A 14,302-nucleotide genomic window follows, 5' to 3' on the forward strand; every position below is an offset into this window, starting at 1 on the left:
TCAGTCAAAAATGGGTCCAAACGATAGTTTATTGTGTATACAAAGCAAAAAACATAGTCAGCTGGCGGTTCATGGGTAAAAGAGTAGTCAGTTAATGCGAAAAACATATCATTCGATGTTCTCACGAGCGCGCTGCCGCAAGGGGTTTGATTGCCTCAGCTGACGATCTTATTACCAACGATTGGCCAGCTGACTATTTTTATGGCCCTATATGCACTATAAGTTGCAATATATTTCAATTTCAGTACATAAAAAATAATTTTCAATTATTTTTTCATCTCACCTGTTCCGACGGTCAGCTGACGTACTAATTACCATCAATGAGCCAGCTGACTAGCTTTAATCGACTAAACACAGCATCAAATGCCTTATACTTGAGTTTGGTCCATTTAAAGATTACAAATTTTTTTTAATATCCATACGCGTTGGAGGGTAGGGTGGTACCCACCATTACCGCTCTAGGAGTTTCATATCACTGCCTGACCTTAGTTGAGGTAAAAACTGTAATGTAAAGTCAAATTTTTTATCTAGAAAATAACAACGGTTTTGCAGCTGGCTCCCGGACTATACCCTCTTGGTTCAAGGGTAAAATTTACAGTTTAGAAAATATTTGTGATTTTATGTCAATGCACATCGAGCGGCGCCTCCACCATTTTTTGTTTTTAATTTTTAATTGGACATAATTACTATGTTAGAAGCGTACATATTTTTAAAATAAGAGCCTAAAATAATTTATAAGGAAGAAAACTATCAAAATATATTTTCAATATTTTTTTAACTTATTTAACTTATTCTTGTTTTGTTTGTTGTTGTTTTGTTATACAGGGTGGTCCGAATTTTATGCAGGAAACTTCGAGGGTAGATAGATCTCTTTAAAATAATATGTGTTTGCCTTATAAACATAGGTCTGGAACGGCCCCGTTTTAGAGATACAGGGTGTTGAGGTTTTAAAAAAAATTGATTTTTTGTTTATATCGCACACTACCTCACAGGTGGTGTAGAAAGGAGTGTAAATAATTTTGTTGATGTGCTTACAAATTGCACTTACTTTCAAACATAAACAAATATTCTTGTAATATTATCGTTAGAAGTGTCTGCCACAAGGGGATTGTATTGGTATGAATAACTTGAGAATGGCGAATCTTAGGGAAAAAATTAGTCACCTTTTCTACGTATTTTGTGCATTAAAATATAAATCAGTTACAATGACATGTAAAAAATGCAGTGGCGTAGGTTTTTTTGTAAAAAGGGGGTGATCCCTGTCCAGTTGTACACCACTGGTTGAACCTTTAAAGCTCATATTTCAGGGAATATAAGACCTACTATCATACATTACATGTACCAAATTTTATTGAGATCGGTTAATAGATTCCGGAGATATAAACAAAAAATCAATTTGTTTTGACAACTTCAACACCCTGTATCTCTAAAACGGTGCCATTCCAGAGCTATGTTTATAAGGCAAACACATATTATTTTAAAGAGATCTATCTGCCCTCGAAGTTTCCTGCATAAAATTCGGACCACCCTGTATTTAAAGTGTATTTGTCAAATTTTTTTAGTGAAAATTATATTAGCAGACAGGAAGATTTTCTAGGCTCTTATTTTAAAAATATGCGGTAACCCTTGGGTATAGTCCGTCCCTGGGGTTCTGGGCATAATGTAGTTTCACTTATAACATCAAAAACAAGCTGTACACATGTGTTATCGATCATCAAATTTGCATCATGCTGAAGATAATAGTTTAGAGACTGTAAATAAAAATAACTTATATTCACCTTTCGTATGAAAAAATTTTATATGAAGAACCGATATTATTTTTACCTCATCTATTTGTATCTGACTTTTTTGTATGAAGTACCAGGACACCCTGTATACATTTTTTGCTTAATTATTTTGTTTTTATTGTATGTAACAATTAATTCTGTAGTTCCTTAATAAAAAAAGTGGTAATGGATTAAATTCTATATTGTATTTTATACGAAAAATTTTAAACCCTGGAATCCTAAAGATGTAAGTAACAGTGTAGTATAATGTAATAATAGTGGTTTTTTGTTATGGCTTTTTACCTAATCCAGATAAAAAAAAAAACAGAGCTCTTCAACTCAATATTAAAGATTTTCTTTGTGAGATGATTAAGGCTCGACATTCTTAAAAAAATATAGACTTTGGCAAAGGTTTTGGTTAAACAATTTCTTAATTTACATAGTGTAATTTTAAAAATGTTGTTTTAAATTAATTACATATTACATAATTATACATATACGCAATATCAGAGCTCAAAAAAAAGCCATAGCGTATCAATATTATTATTTTTTTTATTTTAATATGTTTACCATCTCCTTGTGATTTTAGCCTTCTATAATTTATTTCCACAGTTGTGGAAACCATATGATTTATTCTAAAGATAAATAAATAAGTCAATAAAAAAAATTACAATCTCAAAGCTAATTAGGCTATTAAACATTTATTCAAAAACATGTCTGAATCGGTACATATCAGGACATTTTTAATTAAATTAAAATTTTATTAAAGTGAAACAAACAAAAGAAACACTTGATTTACAAAAATAATACATTTGAACAATGTGTGCACAAAAAAAGTGAGAGGGTTAATTGGTACAACAATCCTTTCCCTTCCATATACATTTACTTTTATTTCAAACTGCACAATTGTTTTACACCGAATAAATGTCCCATTTTTGTTCAATGGTTAAAACACCTGAAAACATATTTCTCAGTGCTCAGGATAATCGAGGTTCTACTGTATTGTAAAACTCAAATATTTAATAAAAGTTTCTCTACATATGGTGAATAGAAGTAATGAACTATAACCAGCCCATTGATCTGTTCAATAGTTATTTTTAATGAATTTGTCCAAATGCTCTTATATTTAACAACAAATAAAGATATGCATATCATTAAAGTATTAATTGAATTAAAAAAATCAAAACAATGTAAAAAATGTTCTTTCTTTCTTATTGATTTATCGATTAATTACCTCCTTTTCAAGTACATTGAGCAAATGCTTGGTCATGAAATTATTTATTATATTAAATCATATTTTTTCTTACGAATTTTTATTGCTATTAACTTTGGAAAACACTGAATTATGTACAATTAATTTGACTTACTTGTTTGGTCCGCTTGAACTTGAATGGGGGTCCTTCAAATACAGCGATAGTATTGTCCTCCGACCCAGTTATAACTCTAAATGGTCTTGATGGTTTAAAGTCGCAGGAATTAATTGGTTTAGATTGCCCTGAAATTTCACCAACAGAAGTACCAGTTTCTGACATGAAAACATGTCCAAATCTTTCTCTGCCTTCACCAACAACAACCATCCTTTGGTTATCTGGGGACCAAGCGATGTCTTTGATAGGGCCCCCAATTGGATGGAATTCATTTTTGAGGATGTGTTCTTTGTTTACCGTGTCCCAAATCCTTACCTTACCAGATTGATCTGCAATTATTATTATAAATGAGAATAGTGGAAAAATAATAATAACAATAATAAGCTATTTATTTAAAGTAGAAAAAAAAAACAATTACAGGAATCATAATCAAAAATAGATAGACAGAATGATTGAGATAAACATACAATTAAACAAAGCCATGTGATAATGCAGAGAATGTCCACTTACAAAACAAGATACAGAAAAATTGCATAAGGGAAATAATAGTAACACAATTAATATCAATTTGCAATAGTTTCTATGTAGCTAGTTTTGTAATTTTTATATACTTGTATAATGTTTTTAATCATGTTTAGTGAGGGGAAATTTAAATCACATTTGTATAGCCTATGCCTATACAATTAAAACAAGTAACAGGATCATTCTAATATTCACCAAATGAACACAGTAGAAGCAAGAAGTGAAAACAGAGTATTTAAACCTAATTTATCTATATGTACAGGGTGATTCAGTCATAATGTCATTAATTTTAAGAGCAGATAGAGAAAAATGAGTATAATACGATGGCGTGATTAAAAAAAAATTTAAATGCATATTTAAGCTGAAAAAAAATATTTTCAAATCATTATTTAACCCCCTTTTCAGGCTGTTACTGACCGGCTGACGTCACAATATTATGCACGGCTACGATATGAACCTATGAACAACGCGCCCTAGATGCAACGTTGCCATATTTATATATTTTCGCTCATATAAAGACAATAAATAAACGGTTTTGCTCACGTCAACCAATAATAATTTAAAATGCTATAAATTATTTTTTATTTATGCAATCAACATATTAAATTGTTATTGTTGCCCAGCAAGAACCTCGAGGTCTGAGCATGCCTTGCCAAAAATCAGTTTTTATTAGCATCATAATTTTAATATTTTAACAACATTTGCTGTAAGCCCGAAGGGGAAGGTTTTCAAACAATTCTACTAAAAATTAGTAACGCGGCCCATTCAGATGTTCAGGTAGAAAATGCGGCCCAATTAAACGATCGCCATTGACATTGACACCGAATCTCCTCTGAAAGCTATACCACCGACGAGTAGTGTGCGGGTAGTAGTGTGTTTCATCTGACCAAATGTGACTATTATGGCTGCAAAGAAATTAGCTGTTTCACTTTAAATAAGATTTAATATTGAAGTTACAAAACCCCAAAAGTTCAAATAATTTAAATTTCATTTCATAACCATTTCAATTTCGTTACAGAAATAATGTCATAAAAAACCAACACTCACTAGATAAATTATAAAGAGAGGATAAATTGTATGCAGTATTTAAATATTGACTGCAATTAGAAGAGAGACTTGTATATTCCATAAAAAAACAATGGGACGGAGACAAATAAACAACTCGGTACGTCGTGTTTCCGACCTAGGGTAACCTGTGGTTCAGTAACCTTTTAACCCAGTTTTAATTTGCACACGTGCACCATATAGTCCAGGAGCCAGATGTGCAAACAACTTATTCTTAAATATTTGACCTCTTGAATCCAAAGAAACTTGGTCGCAAAGCCTGAAAGTGGTCAGTTTAATTGTTATCAACAAATTAAATGTTTAAATGGCTGTAAAAAGTTTATTTTTATAGCTAGTACAATTTATTCGCTAATAGTTACGTTTTCTCATAACAAATATGTATTTTTTTGGAAATTAAAAAAAATTAACTTTAACCAAAGTTATTGCAAATTTAGTGCAAATTTCTTACATTTTCCGTCTCCGTGCGCACTAATTTTACCATATCTGGTTCTAAGTTCCATTTATTTATTAATTTATTTAATAATTAATGGCATCTTAGAAAGTTGTGAAATTTCAACGAAAATGCCGGTTTTAATTGTTTATAAGGTTTTTTTTATTATTCAACTTCGACGAAAAGCCAAAAAAGTTACCGGATATTGTTCTTTGCATTCTAACAATCAAGCAAGGCATGAAATCATTGTTAGGATGCGAGGAACAATAACCGGTAACTTTTTTGGCTTTTCATAAAAATTGAATAACAAAAAAAGTTTTATAAACCAATAAAGCCAACATTTTCGTTGAAATTCCACAACTTTCTAAGCTGCCATTAATTTTTAAATAAATTAATTAATCAATGGAACTTACCTATCTTGTAAAATAAAGTTTAAGTTTTAAAATGAGATGTGCGTCTCAATCCGTCCAATTGAACCAGAGATATGGTAAAATTGGTGCGCGCAGAGACGGAAAATGTAATATATTTGCACTAAATTTGCAATAACTTTGGTTAAAGTTAATCTTTTTTTAATTTTCAAAAAAATATATGTTTGTTGTGAGAAAACGTAATAATTAACAGATAAAAAATTGTACTAGCTATAAAAATAAACTTTTTACAGCCATTTAAACATTCAATTTGTTAACAACAATTAAACTGACCACTTTCAGGCTTTGCCACCAAGTTTTTTGGTTTCGAGAAGTCAAAATACTTAAAAATAAGTTATTTGCAGCCGTGGAATTCTGTTTGGCTACGGAAACCTATCTGGCCCCTAGCCCCTAGACTAATACGAGTGTAGTAGCAAAAAGTTGTCGGTCTTTTATCAAAGGAAAATCGTATCAACAAATTTAATTTAAAATCTAAAATACCGGCTGTTTTCGTAGTAGCTGTAGTCGCCCAGGTGCATCGAGTGTACGAAGTGGTCGGTTATATGTCAAATACTAACCTGGCGAGCTTGAACCTGAACTTGGCAACGCTGTTCCTTTAGCCGACAACTGTTCGTGACATTACGTTACAAAATTTTCCGAGCATCCGGGCATCGGCAGGGCAGCCCTCGTAGCGGGAGTTATGGGTTGATTTCCTTCATTTTTAAAAGTCGAGTAAAAAATTTTTTTTTCCGATTTTCTGTCTTTATTAAGCTTTCCGAATACGTGGTTAAAATTAATGACATTATGACTGAATCACCCTGTATATCAAAATGCAACCTGAAAGGAAAATTATGAATTGTGTATAAATATTTTTTTCATATTTGTATAGAACATTAATAAAAGGTAGGGTTTCGAATTGAAAATAAATTCAATAATTTCAAAGGTTGCTGCTAATTTAGGGATAGCCTTGCCTTTTTCTTCCCTTTAGTTCTTTATTAGCCTTATAGGTAAGGTCAGATGTAAAATAAATATGCGAAAGTAATTGATAAATCCACCTACAATGGTTTTAGGAGTTTCATATAATATCATAGAGTTTCTTTTGGTTTTAGTAATATGCAGAGTTTTGAATACAATTTTTCCAAATGGAATAAATTTTAATAATAATTATTGTCAAATAAATAGTTCAAAATTATATTATATATTAATGATATGAAAAAATGCTTGTTCCAATAAACAATAAAATAATATTTACAAAGTTTTTCTTTTAACTACATATACCGAGTGTCCCAGAATATATGGGGATTTATACAGGGAACGTCAAAATAACATGACAAGTTTCTATAAAAATTTTCCCTAAAGGACCCCCCCCTACAGAGATACAGGCCCGTAAAGACACCCCCTGAAAATGGATTTTTTTAAAAAACTTTTAAAATACTTTATCTAATTTAATAATTTTTTAATACGATGGACAACAGATAATACTCCTTAAAAATTGACCCATGAAAACAATTTAGCTTATTTGGTTTGCCAGGGATGGACTAGTACAATGTTAATTTTTTTTACACCCTTTACGATAAAGGCACAAAAATAATATTTTTACTTACCCCCAGAAGCAATGTAGAAACCACTAGGAGAATACTTAGCAACATTTACTTGGCAAGAATGTTCAGTATAGATATCTGCTATTGCAGGGTTCTGAAAAATAATAAAACACAACCCCTTAAAAAAATTGTGTGGAAAAAAGAGACTAAATTTAAACACAATTTTGTTTTTAAAAAGGGTCTAATTTTTTTATTGAAATCCAACTGAACCTTATAAAATAGTTTTTTATACGCTCACAAATAACTATAATAAAAACTTTAGTCAAAATTTAAATATGTTACCACCAGTCAAAAAACTTCAAATTTTATGATAATGCAAGCAAATATTACCAAAAACTAAAAATCTGTGCAAATTTCTCGTTGAAAAAGAGATTTGTCTGTTTTAAGAATTACAAGCAATCTTCAGAACAATCATTATCTTCTGTGAATCTAACAAAAACTTCATTGTACCATGATACGAAAAAAGAGGTGGGTTTTATTTGGAAACAGTACACATTTTATTTAAAAGTTTATAATTTAAAAAATAATAAAATTGCAATTCTAAACTACCACACTACATAGCAGAACAGTCATTATAATAAATAAAAATTATATGCACGAGGTGGTATAAGTTAAATAAAAAACCTAACTTTTCTGCAATGGCTATTTAATAAAAGTGATGTGTTTCCCCAAGTCCCATGGCTAATGTTATACGAGTGCTATATCAGTAGGTTTATGATTAAATATTATTTTTATATATCATGGAATTTTTGATTTTTAGAACCTTTATCATTGAACCAATTTTCTCAATTTTTTTTTGAACATTTTAATTTGATAATAGAATTGATCCATCAACATTTTGTGTATATACAATGTGAATCAAAATCTGAAGGGTATTTATGAAAGAATACATAAATATGTTAAAACTGTATAGCAACATTAAATGTCAATATATCAGTCACTACTCATTCTTCAAAATCAAAATAAAATCCCCGTCTTTTCCCAGTTTTCCATAACAACTAACAATTTTTTTCCCAGATTATTTTAGTTTAATATTGAAGATATCTTCTCATTTACCAGGTCATTGGTTATAAATGTTACTCACCTTAACTTTTTATTTTTAAATTTAGAAAAAGATATATTTTAGCTATCAACTAGAATTTTTTATTATTATTTATATTTAATTTTGTATAGGGTATTCTTAAAAAGCGTGACAAGTCAAACTACATCACAGAACACTTTTTCAGGCTTGCAATGATATGAGGCTTGATGGGTCTACCACTAATGATAAGATAGAACATGCCATGAGAGTGTTACACAAAGGCTTAATAGCTAAGCAACCCCCCATTACCCTGTCACATTACAAATATGACACTTTCTAATAGCCATACTTTGTTACCTTATAAGCCATAATGATTAAGGTTATCAAGAGCTCAGATAACATGTGATGGTAAAATAAAACATTAAAATATTTTTGATGTCTATTATTTGAATGTAACTTAAATCACTTTTGTTTTTAACCTAGAATCCCTGACTGCCAGGGTCTAAAATTAATTTCCCCGACTTTTCCGGGTGTTCTAGGGTGGGTGGGAACCCTGCAGTATTCTTGCAAGTAGTATTTCAATTTTCAATATATGCATATCTAAAATAGTCAGTTTTTAATAAATAAAATTTTTACTAATGGTGACAAAGCATCAACTACTTCACATTTTAGTAATCCCACTATCCACGTCATTGTACAATAACATGTCTGCCTCTGATCTAAAGCTTCTCATCGATCAATTTATTCGATATATATCTAGCGGGACCCCAGGGCATATTTAAATAAATATTCACAACAATCTTCCAAATTTTTTTAAAATTAGATTGTCATTTTTATTACAAAAAATATATCAATTTCATCTATAATTAAATTATTTCTAATATAGTTAATAGTAAATAGGTCAAACTATCAAAATATATGCATTTGAATTTTTAGTACCCCAGAGACTTATTTGATATGGTTTTGCATATTTTCTCAAATATTTTATATACAAAATGGAGAAATTACTTTATTTTAGAGTTTGTTCTAAAAAGCTATTTTAAGAGGATCTTTATTTGTTTTCAAATTACATAAAGATACATTACAGCATACATGTATCTGGCAGAATGCCACAAATGTAGGTTAAGGTTGGCCAATAATATAATAATAATGGTAACGTAGCAGTAAACAAAAAAGAAAAAAAATGGTTACAATCTTTAAACTTGTTATGTTAAACCAAAATGTCATAAAGTACATGAAAGAAGTTTAGATGTAAATCACACAGCTGTAAAACAAAAATATTTTGTGTATAATTTATTTGTAATTATCAACATGACAACCTTAAATATCAAAGACAGGATATAATTCCAAAAATGACACAATACTATTGCTTTTAATGTCAAGAACAATTCTATACCTGACAACACATTTACAGTAAATATCCTCATATTCTTTAATAAACAAAGGTGTAACTAATCTGATTATAAAAAATGTTAGTTTAGGACTAATTCATTAAAATGGATATAAAGTGATTTTCAAATTATCTTAAGGTTGAGTTAGAATTTTTGGTATAGAATTTACAAAAAATAGTATCCACAGAGTGTAAAAAACACCAAATGCCACTAATAGATCCTACATCGAAAATTAAGGAGGGTATTGTTTTGAAAGATGGTTTGTTTCTCAGACGTCTTCGAGTTGAAATGAAATAATTAAAAGTTTTCAGGCATATCTCGGAAACTACCTGTCTCCGAGATATGCAATTTTTTTCCAATTTGGCATGGAGAGTACTAATGCAGACCTTTTATAGCATATTAAATTTGAAAGTAAAATGAAAGAAGATACATATAACAAAACGCAAACATATAACATAAAAAATCAAATTAATGCTATTATTAACGAAGTTTCTGGGGTTAGAACTTATAATCTTGAGATTGGCACGCCTAGTCTCCACCCCCTTGATCATCACATAACTCTTTTAAGACTATCCTTATGTCTTATCCACATTATATGTATAATATTCCTAATACATTGGTCTTTGCACAAGTTTGTCTCTTGGGAAATTAAAAAAATAAAAAAAAAAAAATTCAAATTTTTTCTTCTATTATTTTCTTTTGAAAATGTTGCTGGACATTTAAGAAAACAATTTCTAATTGTTTCTGAAAAAAAAAACAAAGTTTACAAAAACTTTTGATTACTTTTACTGAAAAAAGAGGTTTTAAAAAAACATTTGATCAAATAATGTTTTAACAAAAAAGTAGGTTTAAAAAAAAACTTTTTTGAATTATAAAAATATCGAAAAAGATGAAATTCACCTGAGGGTATCAACTTTGCATTTAATGCATTTAAATAAAGATTAGGTGTGAAAGGCTGAATCGTGTCATAAACAGCTAGATATTTTTTTTTAAACTTTTTTGAATTTCTTTTTTATTAAATTTAAACTACATATAACTAATGTGAAACTGTGGGAAAAGTTGAGAAAAATTCTTTTTCAATCTGATAACGATTACATAATAGCATCACATGTTCCTTTAATTCTTACCAAAACTGATCATTTGGAACAGATCTCGGAACAGATCGATAGATCAACTTGTCAATGTGGCTACATTGAGTTGTAAAAATTTCCTTGAATATCAGTATTTTCATCAATATTTGTAGCAATAGACTTTCCAAAAGAGTGTAAAGTAATTTTCTTGTACTTTTTTCAAATTAATATCAAGGATGAAAAAAAAAAACGTTTTTCTTCGAAAACCATGATTTACTATGTAATAATTTGTTGCTGAGATATTGATGAGACAAAAGTGTCACTTTTCATTCAACCATCGATATCTTGGTAACCAGCTTCAAAATGTTATCTTTTTATCTTGACACAACCGTTTTTCACTGAGATACAGAGTTTCAAAAATCACTAAAAAATTTACGAAATATTTTAGTTCCTTTAATTTTTTCCAGTAGTTTATGATCATGTCAATATTTTTTGTGTAGAATTGCTCATCCAAATACAAAATTGAAATTCTGGGGCACCTTATATTTCAGTATATATTTAATACCAAAATCATCTTTTTTACTTGAAATTTATTATAGCAAATTGGATGAGACAAAAATTCTTTTAAGATCAATATTAAAGAAAAATGTTAGATAAAGGTATGCATTAAATAAGAAGTCTGTTATAGGGAATGCCCTTTTTAAGACAACTATCTCAAAACTATTTGTACATCTAAACACAAGCTTAGTTCAAAAATTGATACTGACAAATAGTTCTTTCCCTATTATTTTTTTGAAGTTTTACCGATTTAAGTCTGAATTTGATTCCAACATTCTTTGGAAACTTTATATTGCTGTAACTTTAAAAAAAATTGGATTTTGTGAAAATAAAAAAAAGTCATTTTCAAGATCTCAGGACTGGATCCCAGTGTGGTCAGGCGGGCTCTGGGCAAATGGACTGAGACAGAACATAGGAAATACTGGACTTCAAGGCCAGGACATAGCCATTCTAAGGAGCTTATGGAGTATCCTTCGAAGGAAAGAGCGAATGATCTACTGAGCTTGAACAGAATCCGGCTCAGGAGAGTGATAGGACTCATAACAGGACAGTGTCACTTTAGGAAACATTTACATAAGCTAAAGCTTGTGTAGACAGTCCGGTCTGCCGAGGATGTGAATCGGCGGATGAAACTTCTCTGCATATCCTGGGTGAGTGCCCGGGATTTGCACGTAGCAGAATGGCGCTCCTTGGGAGACCCTATTTGGAACCCAAGGAACTGAGAGAAGTGTTAGCATGGAAGTTTTTGGACTTTGTAAAAAGGACAAGTCTACTTGCTGAATAGGACTAGTAGTGGGACGCACAATAGGCCTAATTAGGCCGCAGTGCTATGCGACTTATTAGGATAAACCACTAGATGATGAAGATGAAGACAGGACTGGAAAGTTCTAACTTAATTTTTTATTTCGCAAATTTCTTTTGAAGTTTCTTATAAAAATTTTATATTGGACCTAGAAATCATCTAAAAAAAAACGGTATGGGTTCCATTCTTTATTATCAGTACTTATTTGACCATTTTAAGTTTCACAGCCGTCATTGTCCCCTGCAATATGTAAATGAAGCAACTTTGGACTAAGATATATTTGGCCCAGATATTATACTTGGTCTCAAAATTTTCAGGTGCCACTGCTTCTTCATTTAAATACACCCTGTATAATTTTCTAAATATCGTAAATTTTAAATACATTTTACTAATAATTAAAAAGAGATATTTAAAGAATGTGTTAATAAAATGAAAGCTTCATATCAAATATAAAAATGCAGTTAAATGAGTTTCAAGTATATAATTTTTAATCTACATTAACGAAGATCAAATTTTGTTACTAAATTTTAATTTTAGATTTTGTCATTAAAAAAATAAATTTATAATATGGAAGTATGTAACAGAAAAAAACATTTAAGTAGTTTACATATATCATACAACATTAGTTTCTAATAAATAACTGAAATAGAAATATTCTTTTAACATCAAACTATACTTTACAAATGTGCTGCTATTTCACAAACCTATCACTGGTATCCAGAAGATAAAATTATAACACTCCCACTGACACATTATTATGTATTTATCTGATGCCAAAATTTATTTAGACACAATATTCTGAAGCGAGGGGGGAAAGAGTAATTTGGTGTTCTAGCTTGATTAATATTTGATTAATACCGAGTACAATTTCAGTATCTAATACAACTATTTATACAATTTGTCATGACAATGCACCTGAAGTACCTCCCTCTCAATCTTTTTTTGTATTATTTCTGAGTAATACTCGAGAGTAACTAATTATGAAAATGAGTATTTCTATGTATAAATTTTGGCTGGCGGGATTTCCTCCTGATTTTGCACTATACATAAAATACTGAAAAATGGAATATTTATCTATTTTCTTCTCACGCTTTATATTTACTTATATTTACTTATGAATATAAAAAATACACACAATCTTCATAAATTACTAAGTTTACTGCATAATATCTTTAATCATACTACCTAATAATAACTAATTCCTGTAATTTAGTAATAAAATAAAGTAAAACTAATCTGCTGAGTTAACACAACAGTAAATGTCATATTTATAATTTTTTAAAACCTTTAAATAAAGACTTTCCTCTGATATAGTTCATTCTTTGATTTTGTTACCTTAATAATGTACCTTACTTATTTTATATTAATATTTAAGATTTTAATTCATTTTACGTCATTAAATAATAAAAAAAAGATTTAATCACATCTACCTTACAACATTTGGAATTATCAGTAATTAGTAATAAATATTGTACTTACCTCAATATTCCTGATGATAACAGAATTTCCATTAGTATATAAGAAGTTATTTCCCTTTGGGTCTCCACCCAAAACAAGTGGTTGTCCTCTTTGGGTTTTAGGAAGAGTTGCATAGATGTTTTCTGTTGCAAAATGTATACATTTAAAGATCTATTAAAATTGCACAGTACGAAAATATGAATTAGAATTTTAATAAAAATTGCTTACTACAGGCGTATGACATTTTCGTGGGAAATATTCCAATCCAAAATATGAATTACCACTTGATGACTTGATATAAAATAAATACACTAAAATATGAGGGTGCCGACAAAATGAATCATGAAATACTGTTATTCACAAGATTTTGGCACTATTTTATAAACTGTTATCTTATTTTCTTAATCACTAGATGTAGCGGTTATGTTTGCCATATAAGGAAATGTAACTCTGCTTGTCAGTGACCAGTGTTGTCACATATTCGTGAAAATAGAATCATTGGAATATAAAGGAATATAGTCCGACATTGCAGGAAACCTATAAATGGTTACAAATAAAAATTCCTATGACAAAAGATTGTATTGGCACATTGGTACTATTGGCAGCACTGTGATTGGATTGGCAGTCTTTGTCGACCTTGACCTTGAATATTTCCAATTTCCAATTTAAATTTTGTTTTGATTATCTTTTTAGGTATATCTATTTAAATAATAATTTTGTAACAAATAAAATTATATTTATGAATCATTTATCACGTAAATTTATGTATCTGACAAACTGTTCAAAATACCAAATTTACAGGTTTCTACAATATGAGTTTTGTCTTCGATTTTGGATAACCTAA

The 14,302-nt window shown here is 29.7% G+C and overlaps 1 protein-coding gene across 1 annotated transcript in view; it reads right to left on the reverse strand.

Moving 5' to 3' along the window:
- LOC108903537 (actin-interacting protein 1) overlaps positions 1 to 13,936 on the reverse strand; it is a 36,633-nt gene extending 22,697 nt beyond the window's left edge. The window contains exons 1-4 of the mRNA XM_018705756.1: positions 13,687 to 13,936; positions 13,480 to 13,601; positions 7,162 to 7,252; positions 3,134 to 3,462 (exon numbers count right to left, since the gene is read on the reverse strand). Coding sequence (XP_018561272.1) covers positions 3,134 to 3,462; positions 7,162 to 7,252; positions 13,480 to 13,601; positions 13,687 to 13,702 — 558 coding nt within the window. The 5' untranslated portion in view covers positions 13,703 to 13,936. The remainder of the gene's footprint in view (positions 1 to 3,133; positions 3,463 to 7,161; positions 7,253 to 13,479; positions 13,602 to 13,686) is intronic.
- Between the last annotated feature and the right edge of the window lie 366 nt (positions 13,937 to 14,302).

This window comes from Anoplophora glabripennis, unplaced genomic scaffold (genome assembly GCF_000390285.2).
Source record: "Anoplophora glabripennis isolate ALB-LARVAE unplaced genomic scaffold, Agla_2.0 scaffold94, whole genome shotgun sequence".
Taxonomy (NCBI): Eukaryota; Metazoa; Arthropoda; class Insecta; order Coleoptera; family Cerambycidae; genus Anoplophora; species Anoplophora glabripennis.